General features: G+C 42.1%; 1 protein-coding gene across 8 annotated transcripts in view; it reads left to right on the top strand.

Moving 5' to 3' along the window:
• Positions 1–17297, top strand: part of tbxas1 (thromboxane A synthase 1 (platelet)) — a 222379-nt gene that overhangs the window by 103407 nt on the left and 101675 nt on the right. For all 8 annotated transcript variants that reach the window (XM_080190624.1, XM_080190625.1, XM_080190626.1 and 5 more), the window contains one exon: positions 1489–1605. In XM_080190624.1, the coding sequence (XP_080046750.1) occupies positions 1489–1605 (117 nt within the window). The remainder of the gene's footprint in view (positions 1–1488; positions 1606–17297) is intronic.

Genomic DNA, 17297 nt, shown 5'->3' with positions numbered 1-17297 from the left:
TTTGATATCGTTTTCATATCACTAGCGCAGTCATTCTCGTCTTCGAGCATGTAAAAGTAATGCGGAAGTATGCACAACTGTGCCTCAGTGTACTCTCTTCAAGGTAAATGCTGTGTTGATACATGTGCTTCGAACTACACTGTTATAGTGGCCATGGAGGACACGAGGCGTTGTAAATAGATCTGCTGTAGGCTTTTTGGATTGCAAGTTCCCTATTGAGCAAGTTGGAACTTGCCTAATGAGACGAGCGGGGGAGTTTAAAACCTGCGTTCACAGCCTGGACTGTGGGTTATGTAGGTCCAGAGCACAGGCCTTGATTTGTTGCAAGCCATGGACATGGCCTTTCCTTTGTCTTAATAAAGCAGTGTTGTACCAGAGGACTGGCCTTGGTGAAGTTATTACAAACACCAACAAATAAACAGCAGCATGATCTTTCTCATTAACTGTTTTTAATAAACCAGTTTCCTGCTTTGACTCTTAATTGTGTAGTGTTTAACTCTTTTCATGTTTGGATTTGTGTACTTGCCATGATTTTTTTTCAATGCTCATAAATTAACCATGGGAAAATTAAGGAAGTGCAGAACAAAGACAGAAGGAATTAGCTGTTCCTATTATGGAGCTACGTGCAATCTCAGACAAAGTCTAGATGAGAATTGGTGATCTTGCTCCATGAAACTTATCTCTCTAGTAACCTAAAACAGTCTCATCCTCACCTTCAGCTGCAATTTCCATATCGCTCGTATTTTTGGATTTACAGCTTTCAAGGCAGATTATTCCAAACATCATCCTGATTAAGAACATTCTGCAAGTTTGCTGCCACATTCCAGAATATCAGGCACCCTAATGCCTTGCAATGTACTTACTTAACTTGTAGAGCTCTCAATGTGAAGTTTGACAACTCACAAAACATTATGTTCCTGTGATAACAGGAAATAAAACAAAAGGCCAATGGCAGTAAAGTGACCATGCGGCTGTTGAATTGTGAATAAAACCTAACTGGTTCACTGACGCTCTTTAAGGAAGAAAACATTCTGACCTGGTTTAATTTATTTGTGATTTCAATCCCACTCTAGAGTGGCTGACTCCTCTGATATGGCCAAACAAAAACTGCTGTTCAACGTTTCAAGAAGGCCTGTCCCCACTTTCTTTTGGGAATTAGGGATACCAGTGTAGCCATGTCTGAAGTATGGATAATAATTTTAAGATCTGTAGTCTCTTTGATGCACTAATCTGAAGTGACATAGACAAGGGTCTGAAAATTCATCAGGCTTTAAAGGTCAGGGAAATTTTGATAACTGATATAAAACTCATCTGCCTTCTAAATGAAATGCTTCAGGGAACCATTACTGCAAATTCCTGTCATTTATAGACCAATATTATCTACATTCTACACCATTAACTTCTGTGCTGTAAGTTAACAGTCAGCAAAACTGGCCTGAAGAATCCTGAGATGCTTAGCTAATAATAAATTATTTTTCTATTTTTCAGAAAGTAACTTTTTCCAGCAAGCCACTAGGTGACAGCCTTTTGTTCCTACAAGATGGGGATTGGAAAAATGTTCGCAGTATCTTGACACCAACTTTCAGTAGTGCAAAAATGAGAGAGGTGAGAACCAGTCAATGCTTCAAATATCAAAATTTTTCTATTTACAATTTTTTTTAATAAATCAATCATACCCTTTAAAATTGGTATTGAACTTATCTTTTTGATTCATGTTTTTGTGCTCATTAAGGTGACCAGTGTTAATGTGAGAAATTGCAACCCTTCTCATTTCAGATGCAGAGTGGGTTTGGTAGCATAATGGCAATGTAATTCTGAGACCTTTTTTATTCATTTGTGGGGCAGGGGCATTGCTGGCTGGCCAGCAATTATTGCTGATCCCTGGTTACCCTTGAGAAGGTGATGGTGAACTGCTTTCTTGAATTGCTGCAGTCCATGGATGTGGGTTAAATCACAGTGTTGTTAGGGAGGGAATCCCAGGATTTGGGCCCAGCGACTGTGAAGGGATGGCGATATATTTCCAAATCAGGACGGTGAGTGCCTTGGAGAGGAACTTCAGGTGGTGGTGTTCCTATGTATCTGCTGTCCCTGTCCTTCTAGATGGAAGTGGGTTTGGAAGTTGTTGGAGGAAACAGATTGTGCGTGGAGAGTTTGATGAGCTTGGCACTAAATAAAACAACCAAGCCTCTAGTGATCTCTGGAATTTTACCTGAGCCATGTGCAAATTGGCATTAGGTACATAAAATTAGAGAGCTGAATTTATGGCTGGTGTTGGAGAAGTGAGTTTTGGTTCGTGGGACATTGGCATCAGTACTGGGGAAAGTGGGGTTGGTACTATTGGGACAACCTGCATCTGAACTGTGTTGGGACAGTGCTCTTGCAGACCACTTAACTAGGGAACTAGTGAGGGCTTTAAAGTAAATAGAGAGGGGGCAGTGATTCTGGAGAGGGGATATGTAAGCTTGCAAAGTAGAAAGATAAGGTACCATTACAAGGCAGCTACCTAGATAATGATATCCAGAGTGTGACACGAAGGGACGAAGAGTGTACAAAGACAGCAGCAAATAGGGTCAAAAGTGGGAGAGAATGGTTTTTAAAAAAAAAGCAAATTTAAAGATTCCTTGCTTAAATGCACATTATATTCAACACAAACTAAGTGGATGACCAGCACAAATTGAGGTTAATGAGTATGATCTTATAGCCATTACAGAGACTGGTTACAAGGAAATCAAAGCAGGGAATATTCAGCAGTATGAATTTTTGTAAGGACAGGCAGGAAGAAAAGGTGGTGGTGTAACTTTGTTAGTACGAGGTGGAGTGTGTATGATGGCAAGAAATGATCTTGGATTGGAAGATGTAGAATCCAGATGGGTGGAGGTAAGGGATGACGAGGAGAAGAAGACACTGGTGAGAGAAGTCTATGGGCCCTTTAACAGTAGCAATACTGTAGGGTGGAGAATAAATCAGGAAATAATAAGGGCATACAAAAAAGGCAGTACGTTAATCATGGGTGACTTTTGTCTTCATGTTGATCAGGAGAATCAAACTGGCAGAGGTAGAAGAAGAATTCCTAGAGTGTCTTTGGGACAGGATCCTAGAACAATATTTTGTGGACCAACCAGGGATCAGGCTATTTTGGATCTGGTAATGTGTAATGTTTAATCAACAACCTCAGAGCTCAAGATCTCCCAGGGAGTAGTAACCATAATATAGTACAATTTAGCATTCAGTTTGAGAGTGAGAAACGTGGATTAAAAACAACTGTGGAAAACTTAACTAAGGATAATTACAAAGGAGAGCAGAGTTGGCTGGAGTGGACTGGGAAAGGAGTTTAGCAGAAAAAGCCAGTTGATCAGCTATGGCAGATGTTTATGAAACTAGTTCATGATTCACAACGAAGATATATCTCACTGAGGAAGAGAAATTTCAGGAGGTGGATAAATCAACCATCATTAACGAAGGAAGTTAAGGATAGTATTAAACTGAAATAAAAACCATGGGAAGGTCCATTGACCTTGGGTGGAATTTTACAGTTTTGGGACCAGCGAAGCTATAAAATCCCGCCCATCATGTTGCAAAGTTTGGTAATAAGCCAGACGATTAGGAAAATTTTAAGAACCAACAAAGGTGACAAAAAAAGAAAGTGGGAGAATATAAACTATGAAGATAAGTTAGCAAGTAAAATGAAAGTGGACAATAAGAATTTCTTTAAATCTCTAAAAAAGGAAGAGGGAAGCTGAAGTGAACATTGGCCTCTTAGAGAATGAGACTTGGGAAATAATATTGAGGAACTAGGAAATAGCAGAGGAGTTAAATAAATACTTTGGGTGGGATTTACCAGACAACCTGCCCAGTATTATGTGGGAGGCGGCTAGCCGTTGGGCAGCAGCAGGATCTTCTGATTCTGCTGTTGTCAATGGGGTTTCATGTTGAATATACCTCTCGCCACATAAACTCTGTGGTGGGGATGCACTTTTGGCAAGACTGGAAGACCCCACAGGCATGAACAGCCAAAAAGTTCCATCAGTCTTCATGGTAGAAAACACAAAAGTATTCCAAAAATAATCAAGGGACAAAAATCAGGGAGTGGGGCAGGAGATGGTGGGGTGTTTGGGGGGGTGGTAGGAAATAAATCTAATAACTAATACGAGGAAAAGTCCGAGCAAAACTAATGGGGCTAAAGCTCGATAAATCCCCTGGATCCGATGGGTTGCATCCTACGATATTAAAGGAAGCCGACACAGAGATAATGGCTGCCCTGGTAGTGATCTAAGAATCCTTTCATTCTGGAAAAGTCCCAGAGGATTGGGAAACTATCAATGTAACACCCTCACACAACAAGGGAGGGAGACAAAAACAGTTACTTATAGGCCAGTTAACTTGACGTCTGTCATTGGGAATATATTCGAGTCCATTATAAAGAATGTAACAGCAGAGCATTTAGAAAGAAAAAAAACAATCCAGCAGAGTCAGTATGGTTTTGTGAAGGGGAAATGATGCCTGAGCAATTTATTAGAATTATTTGAGGTGGTAACAAGCAGGATAGAACAAGAGAAACCAGTAGATGTAACATACTTGGATTTCCAAAAAGTGTTTGATGCGGTATTGCACAAAAGACTACAAAATAATATAAAGACCTGTGATGTTGGGAGTAACATATTAGCATGGATAAAGGATTGACTAACTAATAGAAGACAGAGAGTTGGGATAAAATGAGCATTTTCAGGATGGCAACCTCTAACTAGTGGAGTGCCACAGGGATTACATAAGAACATAAGAACTAGGAGCAGGAATAGGCCATCTGGCCTCTCGAGTCTGCTCCATCATTCAATAAGATCATGGCTAATCTTTATGCAAACTCAGCTCCACTTACCTGCCCACTCACCCTTAATTCCTTTACTGTTCAAAGATTTATCAACCTTGCCTTAACATTCAATGAGGTACCTTCAACTGCTTCACTGGACAAAGAATTCCACAGATTCACAACCCTTTGTGTGAAGAAGTTCCTCCTTAATTCAGTCCTAAATCTGCTTCCCCTTATTTTGAGGCTATGCCACCTAGTTCTAGTTTCACAACCCAGTGGAAACAACTTCCCTGCTTCTAGCTTATCTTCCCTTTATAAACTTATATGTTTCTATAAGATCACCCCTCATTCTTCTGAATTCCAGTGAGTATAGCCCCAGTCTACTCAGTCTCTCCTCATAAGCCAACCCCCTCAACTCCAGACTCAACCTAGTGAATCTCCTTTGCAGTCCCTCCAGTGCGAGTATATCCTTTCCCAAGTAAGGAGACCAAAACTGTACACGGTACCCCAGGTGTAGCCTCACCAGTACCTTATACAGTTGCCACATAACCTTGCTTTTTAAACTCCATCCCTTTAGCAATGAAGTACAAAATTCTATTTGCCTTCTTAATTACCTGCTGCGTCTGCAGACCAAATCCTTGAGATTCCTGCACCAGATCCCTCTGCACAGTAGCATGCTGCAATTTTTTACCATTTAAATAATAGTCCATTTTGCTGTTAGTCCTACCAAAATGGATGATGTCACATTTACCAACATTGTACTCCATCTGGCAGACCCTTGCCCACTCACTTAGAGTATCTATGTCCCTTTGCAGACTTTCAGACTTGCAGACTCTCACACTTTGCTCTTCCATCCACCTTAGTGTCATCTGGGAATTTTGACACACTACGCTTGGTCCCAACTCCAAATCATCTATATAAATCGTAAACAATTGCGGTCCCAACACTGAGGCACACCACTAGTCTCTGATCGCCAATCAGAAAAACACCCATTTACCCGCCAGTCTTTGCTTTCTGTTAACTAATCCTCTATCCACGCTAATACATTAGTGTCAGTTGTGAATGTACTATTGCCAGAAAAGCAAGTTGTGAGGATGGCATACAGAGTCTACAGCGGGATGTAGACAGGATAAGCGAATGGGCAAAAATTTGGTAGGTGGAATGTAATGTCGGAAAATGTGAAGGTATTCACTTTGGTAAGAAGAATAAAGAGCATTCTATTACCTAAATGAAAAAAGACTGCAAAAAGCTGCAGCACAGAGGGATTTAGGGGTGCTTGTGCATAAATAACAAAAGGCTAGTGTGTTAGTTCAGTAGGTAATAAGGAAGACAAATGGAATGTTGACCTTTATTTCAAAGGGAATGGAGTACAAAAATGGAAAGTCTTGTTAAAACTATACAAAACACTAGTTAGACTACACCTGGAATACTGTGAACAGTTTGGTCCCCTTACCTAAGGAAAGATATACTAGCATTGGAGGCAGTGCAGAGAAGGTTCATTTGGTTAATCCCAGATACGTCGGGCTCTTCTTATTGAGGAGAGTTTGAGTAGGTTGGGTCTGTACTCATTGCAGTTTAGAAGAATGAGAGGTGACCTTATTGAGACATATGGGATTCTTAAGGTGGATACTGAGAGGTTTGTTCCCCTTGTGGGAAAGCCTAGGACCAGAGGGCATAATCTCAGAGTAAGGGGTTGTTTATTTAAAACAGAACTGAGGAATTTATTTTCTCAAAGGGTAGTGAATCTGTGGAATTCTTTACTGCAGGGGCCTATGGAGACTAGGTGGTTAAATCTATTAAAGGCAGATATAGACAGTAAAGGAATCAATGGTTATGGGGATAACGTGGGAAAATGGAGTTGATGATTATCAGATCAGTCACAATCTCATTGAATGGTGGAGCAGACTCGATGGGTCGAATGGCCTACTTCTGCTCTAGTCTTATGGTCATCAAGCGCGTTTGCTCTAGTACAGCACAGTTAATTTACAGAGCAAAGGTTCCTATGAAAGCCCAATGAGTTTGACTTCAGCCTCAGAATTACACCCCTCTTTCATTTTGGAGGGAGATATCGTCTTGCTAAAAGAGTCTCAAGGTACAGTGAAAAGCAAGAGAATTAGATCACATTCCAGTTATGCCAAAATCATTTCAAGACGAGGTGCAAGGTGACATACAGTGACACACAGACGTGTATTTAGTTGTACCTCTGAAAACTTCAGTTTGCTCTGAAGCCCAATCACTGTTGTTCCTCAAGCATCCATTCTGCACACAGTAGGATTTCACAAATTTCAGTGAGCTGAGTAGCCAGTTAATCTGGTGGTAGTCCTTGTGCCTGTGCCAACAGGAAGGATGAGTTAACTGATTTTCAATTTTATTTGAAAGAATGAGAAGCAAGTTGTGTATAGAGAAATTCCAATTTTGAAATTACTCCTGCAGTAAAGTCCAAGAGCAGAGGATAAGCCATATCCAAATTTTAAGCAGATTTTAGGTTATTAGCTGATTTATATGACATTGTTCACATGGAATTAGCAGTTGTGCTATTGCAAGATGGGGAAGGCTGGGGTGCGTAAGTGGGGAAAACATTATTTTTCCATTGAAATTATTTATAGTACAATTTTTAAAAATAATAGTGAAATTATTATTTCTGCATTTTTGTTCTCCTCACACAAATAAATTGATATAACATGGGACAGCACCCTTTCCTTTTGTATAGTGTGCCAATTTTTGTATCAAATTCCATGAATAATGTGGAATTTACAACAAAAATATTGGCTGGGATTCTCCCAAAAAAATTCTAAATGCCAAATTTGCATACGAACTGGAGTTTTTAGTGGGATTTTCAAAATGTCTTTTCCACATTCTGTGCCTCACAGAGAACCCTAGCGTGAATCTCGATAAAAATCTGGGGGCAGAGCCTATTCCCACCCGAAAGGCCTGCAGGCCTTGATTCTCCCTGCTGTCCTCCCCAGCAGCCCCAATCTCCCCGACCCCTGAGCAGTCTCAACACCCCACTGCAGCCCCGATGGCCAGCCCTAATCTCTAGCTACTCTCCATCTGTCACTGATCCCAAGTGCAGAGTGGTAGTGGGACCCTGCCTCCCCCTTCCCCAACAGGTCCCATTCCCTCGGGCCTCGCTCTCTTGGCATTGCCCAGTGTCTGGTGGGCAAAGTCACGGTGCCCTGTAGACATTGCCACTTTGCAGTTGCCCCCCCCCCCGCCCAACTTGAGTTCCTGGAGGACCTCTATGGTCTCCCTTCATTCCAGCAGGGTAGGGCTGCCAGCTCTCCTTTAGGAGCTGTTTAAACCCCACTAGAGTGGGGGGGAGAGGCTAGTAGGCTCAGAGACTTCAGTCCTGGATTTGCTAATGACATTGAAATAGCGATTTAAATATTTAAATCAGCCGGAAATCAGCACGGAACTAAAGACGCTGGAAGTCTGGCAGTCAGAGATGCACGGAGGCCATGGCGCTCAGCAGGAAGCCCACTACACGGTCTCTAGCAGCACAAAGGGCCAATAGAATTGCTCCATTGATTTGATTTGATTTACTTTTGTCGCATATTATCATAAAATGAAAAGTATTTTTTCTTGCATGCTATATAGACAAAACATACTATTCATAGAGAAGAAAACAAGACAGTGCAGAATGTAATGTTACAGTCACAGCTAGGATGTAGAGAAAGATCAACTTAATGCAAGGTAAGTCCAGTCAAAAGTCTGACAGCAGCAGGGAAGAAGCTGTTCTTGACTCGGTTGATGCATAACCTCAGAGTTTTGTATCTTTTTCCTGAAGGAAGAAGGTGGAAGAGAGAATGTCCGGGGTGCATAGGATCCTTAATTATGCTGGCTGCTTTGCCAAGGCAGTGGGAAATATAGACAGAGTCAATGAATGGGAGGCTGGTTTGTGAGATGGATTGCGCTACATTCACGACCTTTTGTAGTTCCTTGGGGTCTTGGGCAAAGCAGAGCCACACCAAGTTGTGATACAACCAGAAAGAATGCTTTCAATGGTGCATCTGTAAAAGTTGGTGATATCAAAGATCTCCAGACAGTACTGACAAAGTTCTGCATATATTTATACAAATTTAAGTACAGGACATTTGTTCAGAACTTATCTCTAAATTAAAGTAATACAAGTCCTTTCAGAATGTTTTTGCTTTTTTTTATCCTGATCTATTATCAGACTGTTTTTAAGTTCAGAGAAAAAGGGCTGGATTTTATAGGGTGCCATAGCCTCTCCCTTCCCCAGTTCAGCTAAAAGTCAGGAGGATCCTGCCCAGCAGAAGAATGGCTGCTCCGCAACCACAGAATCCTAAAATATTACACAATCCCGACAATGCAGAGGGAGGCCATCCAGCCCATCGGGTCTGCACTAACCTCTGACAGAGTGTCTCTCTCCCACCTTATCCCTGTAGCCTGCATATTTAACGTGGCCAATCCACCAACAGCTTTGGAGCGTGGGAGAAAAACCCATGCAGACACAGGGAAAATGTGCAAACACTAGACAGATACTCACCCCAGTCTGGAATTGAATCTGGGTCCCTGGTGCTGTGCTGTGCCACTGTGCCACCCATTAATTGGCCAATTGGACAAGAGACTGGACTTCTGCCCCTCAGGATCAGGAAGTGCTGCCTCAGAGAGCTACATGACAATCAGAAGCGGCAGCTCTCACATACCAGCAGTGCCACCGGCAATGGTAGCCACTATTGGTACTGCACTCAGATCTTGAGGAGGCGTTCAGTGGTGGAAGTTGATAAGTGTTTCAGGGTCATTACCAGGGTCTTCCAGGCAGGCAGAATCAGGGAGAGAAATCATGAGCCCTGGTGCTTCTGTTTCTGGGCCTCTTACCAATATCACCCTTTAGCCTCCCCCCCCACATCCTCTTAGAATTGCCCTCAGAATTGTGAACCGTATTAACAGTGGAGTCTAACTTGTTTTGTATAGGTTTAGAAAGCTTCTGTGCCTCTGTAAAATCCACCAAAAGTCAGGATACATTCTTTACACTTTTAAGCGCAGCTTTGTCAGACAATTTCACACAACTTGGTCGTTCATTTTAAGCAACTAACTTCTCTTCTTTGAACCTGATCCTATGCAGTATCTGGGCACCCAAAAGACTTGAATCTCAAGCAGTGCAAACAATAATCCTGTGTACAAATGGGAATATCTTGAGCTAACAATCAGGCGTGACTCCTGGTTTCACTTCGTTTCAAATTGGCAAAACTTTCCAATAACCTGGCATCAACTAATTCACCTGCAATAATGTGCTATTTCTAGCCCTACAACTGGACTCTGTCACCAGAAAAATTACATTTTCCATTCAGTGATAAATATTTTCTCATTTTCAATTGAAATTAGCCACAATTACAAATCCTCAGCATGGTGCATATATAACAGAAGAGCAAAGTACTGTCGATGCTGGAAATCTGAACAGAAAATGCTGGACATACTCAGCAGGTCTGGCAGCATCAATGGAGAGAGAAACATGCTTCAAGTCAATAATCTGCATTAGTTCTGATGAAATGTGACTGACCTCTGTTTCTCTCTGCACAGATACCACCAGATGGCTGAGCATTTCCAATACTTCTGTTTATATTGGAGCAAAAATAACCCTTTTTCCAGTCCTCAAAATGCAGTCAGACTTCCTGTAAGTTTCTCATTCCCCTTTAGCAAGAAACCCAGCAGCAGCTGCTTGAGATCTGGCACGTTAAATGTGAATTTCAAAAAAAAAGTTAATGTTGTTTATATTTTCCTATACAATGTCAAAGCGATAAATTGATCATTTAAAAATGAGTAGTTAATAAAAATGACATGAATAGATGCCAAACAGCAGAGCTAACTAAGAAAACTGTTTCTACCTTACCACTTAGGCAGAGCTAGAGAAATGAAGATGAGGCCCCAAGTCCTGGTCATCAGAGAGCAGATGGAGGGGTAGTTGACCTGGATATACCACTGGTGGCTGTGTGTATGTGCATGTGTGTTCTCCATTACTCTCAGACACAAATTTGCATTCTCTCACATGCACAGACACATTATCTCACACGTGCACACTCATACTCAGGTACACATTCACTCACACACACTCAACACACACAGTCACTTGTTCACTGTCTCACTCACTCACTCATTCACTATCTCACTCACTCACTGTCTTACTCACTTATTGTTTTACTCACTCACTCTTAAGCTTTAGTGGCAAAGTCCAAACTTCGCAGGTTTCTCTTCCTAACTCTGCCTCCTCATCCTTCTTAATATCCTGGTGAACCTAAAATGGCCATTTCCTATTATTTTTATATTAATTCTATTTGAGGGTACTCAAAACGACACAGCCTATGTCCTCCTACAGTCTTTCATAACTAGCACTTACTCACATACCCCTGTGCCAAGGGATTCTGGACATTTTCTCACTGAGGTGACATTTGGAAGGGCTGTGTAGGTGGCAAGATGTGGTTCCACTTGGCCCTGTCTAACACTTCAGCTACCTGGGCTCTTGCTGTTGCGACCTTGTTTACCCGCTCTGTCATTGTCACTCCTGTCGTCCTTTAGTGGACCAGTGCTTGCATGGGAGGACAAGAGCATGCAGAGGGTGGGCTGCATTAGCCAGAATGCACCCTGGACGTAAAAGCCCTCAATGAGCCATGTGGACTCGTTTTCTTGGTCCAGTAACTGCTTATGCTACAGAGTTCTGACCAAGAATGGAAGTGCTCATTGTGTGCTTGTCTGCAAATACCATTGAGGCAGGCAGCCACTTGAGGGAGGGGGTGCGTGATATCCAAGCCTGAAGCCCCAAAGGCACAGCCCTGGTGATTAACACCTTGTAACCCCCTCCCCTTGCGCCCACTAGCAAACTCCAGCAAGTGGGGTGAAGGCTAGTTTATGAGAAGCCATGTAGAGGGAAAAAAGAAGCTGGATGTATAACCTTGGGGGAGCTCTCCGATGAACACAGGAAGCTTGTTAAGGAGGGACAAGCCTGCCTTTCACCAGCCTGTGCAGAGAAACCTTCCCAGCTGGGCATTTGACGCGGGCTTCTCTCATCACTGGCGATGGGAGGATGAGTGTGCATCAGTCACCCACTTACGGGTCTCAGTTGGCCCACTGGCATGCTGGCAGCCTGTAACCACCTCTGCCACTGGTAACATTGCAGTGGTGCTCTACGGTTTCTCCCACAGTCTAAAGATGTGCAGGTTCAGTGGATTGGCCATGTTAGACTGCCCTTTAGTTTCCAAAGATGTGTAGGTTCAGTGGGTAAGATGCTCACTTAGAGAGTCAGTACAGACTCGATGGGTTGAATGGCTTCTGCACTGTAGAGATTTTATGTACTGTATGGCAGGGGCTTATAGGCTGCCCACTGGAATTTACATGCACTCTTCCCTTAAAATCCATTGGCATTGGGCTATAAAATTCAGCTCAAATATTACTAAGAAGTGCAACTAATATGATTGTTAGAAAATCAAACAATAAAACAACGCAATTTCAAAGTGCAAAGTTTCTTTTGCCACGTTGTTTGCTAAGTGAAGGATCCCTTGAAGACAGCAGTCTACGTATTTTTATATGAGATTCATATTATACTATTTTGTTGTTGCATATATAAAATAGCATTTGGTTCTTTCCACTGCACCTAAAATTTGATTTACCGGGAGTTTACATCAACATTTGATACAAAAGTAGAGGATAGGATTTGTAAATTGTCTTTTTAGACATAAATCATGAAGTTTTTTCTCAGAGATGCAGTCACAGACGTGTACAGCTTGTTAGTGATTGCTCTGGGAAACCTGTGAACTCAACCACCAGGCTTCTCAGAGCATCCGAGGGTTCTGAAAGAAATGGCGGAGGTGATAGTGGATGCCTTGGTGGTTATTTTCCAGACGTCGCTGGATTCCGGGGAAGTGCCGGAAGATTGGAAAACGGCTAATGTTACGCCGTTGTTTAAGAAGGGTGCCAGGCAAAAGGCAGGGAATTATAGGCCGGTTAGCTTAACGTCTGTTGTAGGTAAAATGTTAGAATCCGTCATCAAGGAGGAAATAGCGAGGCATCTTGAGGGGAATTGCTTGATAGAGCAGACGCAGCACGGTTTCATTAAAGGGAAGTCGTGTCTGACATATTTACTGGAGTTCTATGAGGATGTGTCGAGGGCGGTGGGTAGAGGAGAGCCGGTGGATGTGGTCTTTCTTCATTTTCAGAAGGCGTTTGACAAGGTACCTCACAAGAGGTTATTGCAGAAGGTCGGGGACATGGAGTTGGGGGTAGGGTGTTAGCGTGGATAGAGGATTGGTTGTCAAATAGGAGGCAGAGAGTGGGGGTCAATGGGTGCTATTCGGATTGGCGGTTGGTGACTAGTGGAGTGCCCCAGGGGTCGGTGCTGGGACCTCAGCTATTTACCATTTATATAGATGATCTGGAGGAGGGAACCAAGTGTATGGTGTCGAAATTTGCTGATGACACCAAGATTGGTGGAACGGCAAATTGTGCGGAGGGTGTGGCGAGTCTACAGAAGGATCTAGATAGGCTGGGCGAATGGGCCAGTAACTGGCAAATGGAATTTAATGTTGGCAAGTGTGAGGTGGTCCACTTTGGTAGGAATAATGGTAGGAAGGATTATTACTTACGTGGAGAAAAACTGCAGCATGCGACGGTGCAGAGGGACCTCAGGGTCCTTGTGCATGAGTCGCAAAAACCCAGCTTGCAGGTGCAGCAGGTGGTCAGGAAGGCAAATGGGATGCTGGCCTTCATAGCGAGGGGGATTGAATATAAAAGTAGGGAGGTCTTGCTGCAGCTGTATAGGGCATTGGTGAGGCCGCAGCTGGAGTACTGTGTGCAGTTTTGGGCGCCGTACTTACGCAAGGATATTTTGGCCTTGGAGGGAGTGCAGAGGAGGTTTACTAGGCTGATGCCGGAGTTGAGGGGGTTGAGCTATGAGGAGAGGCTGAATAAACTAGGCTTGTACTCGTTAGAGTTTAGAAGAATGAGGGGAGATCTCATTGAGACGTATAAGATGATGAATGGGATGGATAGGATAGAGGTGGAGAGACTCTTCCCGCTCAGAAAGGACAGTAGCACTAGGGGGCACAGCCTCAAGATAAAGGGGGGGTGGTTTAGAACGGAGTTGAGGAAGAACTTCTTCACTCAAAGGGTGGTGAATCTCTGGAATTCTCTGCCCGTTGAAGTGGTGGAGGCTACCTCGCTAAATATTTTTAAGACGTGGGTTGATGGGTTTTTGATAAGCGAGGGGATTAAGGGTTATGGGGAGGGGGCGGGAATGTGGAACTGAGCCGCGACAGATCAGCCATGATCTTATTGAATGGCGGGGCAGGCTCGAAGGCATAGGTGGCCTACTCCTGCTCCTATTTCTTATGTTCTTATGTTCTTTCCTCAGAAAAATGTAGTTAGGTACATTTTAAACACAGCTTCTTTTGTATTGTCAATGTATTTTTTTAATTACAAATTCTCCAGGATATCATGCCTTTAAATTTCCTATTTTCAGCATGAAGTTGCACTCAAAAGGCACTAAAACAAAGTCTTTGGTGTAATTGCATTAGTCCCTTTTTTATGAATAGTTCTTGCTGATTCTTTATTTGTTTTTGCATTTTCAAGTAGTTTTTCACTGAGGTCCATATACTAACATCAGCTTTTTGGTTTGTTACAATTTGCAGTTGTGATTTGTTGCAGTATTAATGAATAAAGCATTTGAACCAATTAGATGCAAATATTTTACATGGAATGTATATTAAGTGATGTCTGAAATATGACATACTGAACAAAAGATTTATATCTACATTGATGTCTGGTCTCATATTATTGAAGGTATTATATCCCTATCAGCCCTAGAAATTTGCATTTATATAGCACCTTTAACATTCTCAGAGTTGAATAATCTAATTAACCAGCCTCTGACCTTCATTTCACTGATCATTATCATTGTAATGATGGAAGTTTAGTCCCTGCACGCCAACGCTATAATTAAGAAAGTCCACCAATGCCTGTACTTTCTCAGAAAGCTAACAAAGTTTGGCACGTCCATTACGATTCTCACCAATTTTTAAGTTGCACCATAAAAGCTACCCTTTTAGAAGGCATCACAGCTTGTTATGGTTCCTGCTTTGACCAAGATTACAAGAAACTACAAAAGGTTGTGAACACAGCCCAATCAATCACACAAACCAACCTCCCATCCATTGACTCCATCTACACTTCCTGCTGCCTTGAGAAAGCAGCTAGCATAATCAAAGACCCCAAGTACACCATTCTCTCTTCCACCTTCTTCCATTGGGAAAAAGATACAAAAGTCTGAAAACATACCAGTCGACTCAAAAACAGCTTCTTCCCTGCTGCCATCAAACTTTTGAATGGCCCTACCATATAAGTTGATCTTTTTCTTCACCCTATTGGTAACTGCAACACAATATTTTACATCCTTTCTTTTCCTTTCCTTCTCCCCTGTGTACTCTGTGAATGATGTGTTTTGTCTGTATAACTCGCAAGAAACAATTCTTTTCACTGTCTCCCAATAGGCGTGACAATAATAAATCAAAAACAATTCAAAGGCAGATATCTTCAAGCACAAGGCAGTGGAAATCTGGAACTCTCCTTCAAGAGACTTTTTAAAATGTATTCATTCATGGAATGTCGGCGTTGCTGTCTGGATCAGCATTTATTGCTCCTGAAAAGGTGGTGTGAGGGACCTTCTTGAATCACTTAAGTCCATGTGTTATAAGAACACTGACACTGTTGTTAGGAAAGGCGTATGAGAATTTTGATCCAGCGACAGTGAAGGGTTGTCCCAAGTCAGGATGGTGTATGGCTTGAATGGGAACTTGAAAGTGGTGGTGTTCCTATGCATATACTGTCCTTGTCCTTTGAGGTGAATCTTGTTGAAGGTGTGCTGAGATGTGATGAAACCATTCCCCAGCAAATGAATTGATTGTCTGGATTTTCTGATTTATTTTAAAGATAGACAAAGGGGGAAACTTAGGTTTTTGTAGCGCCTTTCATAATCTCAGAATGTTTAAAGCACTTTACACATAATGAAATACTTTTGAAATGTATTCACCATTGTAAATAGGAAAACGCAGCAGCCAATTTGCACACAGCAAGTTCTCAAAAATAGCACTGAGATAGTAACCAGATAATCTGATTTCTGTTGGCTGAGGATAAATGTTGACCGGGATATTGGAAGAATTCCAGTATATTTCTTCAACAAGTCCCTCCATGCTGCACTGGATCATCAGCCAGAATTATAAATTAAGGCAACTGCAGTCAGAAAATCCAGCTTAGCTCCTTCCGAAGATGGAGAGAATATTGAGGAGGAGAATTACCTGGATTTATTCAAAAACATGCAATTTGAAAACACATAATATACTAACCTCATGTCATTTACAGCGACTGTATTTCACTAGCTGTTCAGCCAACATAGCTGTCTTCCAACACAGCTTTTCACAGTGAGACTGCAGTTACTTTATTTTTCACTGAACTTGCCTTGCTATATTTCCAGTGAGCCAAGAGTAATTCTTTTTTTAAACTGTCAGTTGATAAACATCTTTGTTCTTTTCCACAAATCTGCAGTAAAGGTTTCCGATTTCATTTATATGGCTTGGCAGCAGCGATAGGATAATGAAGCTATCATCTTTTCTCGTAAAATGGGCTGGAGGGGTGGTGGTGGGGGAAGGAAGTTCCTTGTCAAAATCTGCCTGGTGTTTAAACATGCGATCTATTAACGTGATGAAAGACACAGGGTTTATGAGAAACACCATTCCTCACTCCCATGTTAGAAGAGATGAACATATTTATAAAGATAGCGTTCATATTAAAAACCCTGGGAAGGAAAATATAGGGAGGCACATCATGTTATCCAACCAGAGTGTTCTTATGTCAGTGCTTCAGCATCAAGGCAGCCAGCAGTTTCCTGGCAACCATGTGGAACTAGTTGGTCAGTTATTCATTTACAGCCTGCCATTCCCAGACTGTAATTAGAAAAATGCTGTGTGAGAGCCAGCTTGTGAGTCTGAGAAAGCAATTGTCTCAGCTTCTCACAAGTATTCAAGATAATCCAAATTTTTTAAAAAAGGTGTTTATTACATGGGAACACAATGTTGGCAACAGCTCCAACCATAAGGCTTCACTTGCTATGAAAGTAATCATTTGCTTTCCACACAACTGCAGATAGATACCTTAACGGCAGTTCACATGTTGGACCGGAGCCAAGCAGAAAAAACCTCTGGCTTTCATATTGTTTCAGAACAACGCAAGGTCAGGGGTGTCCGGAGAAGAGCCTTCAAGCTTATCATAGGATCTGATGTCCCAGAGGCTCACTTGCCTGTGATCCGCTCTTAACACAGTTTTTTCACCTTAGCCTACAGCCCTTTTGTGTATTTTCAATTGTCCAATTTTAATTTAAATGTGTAAATTAGTGGAGGCAGGATCCACTTTTCTATGTCTTCCCTGAATTTGATGCTTTATATCGTACATCCACAGGCCACCTATTTAAATGTAACTCAAATGTTTGGAC

Source organism: Carcharhinus amblyrhynchos, chromosome 6 (genome assembly GCF_965287045.1).
Source record: "Carcharhinus amblyrhynchos chromosome 6, sCarAmb.v2.hapA, whole genome shotgun sequence".
NCBI lineage: Eukaryota > Metazoa > Chordata > Chondrichthyes > Carcharhiniformes > Carcharhinidae > Carcharhinus > Carcharhinus amblyrhynchos.
The sequence above is the reverse complement of the archived record's forward strand: the minus strand, read 5'-3'. Positions and strand labels throughout refer to the sequence as shown.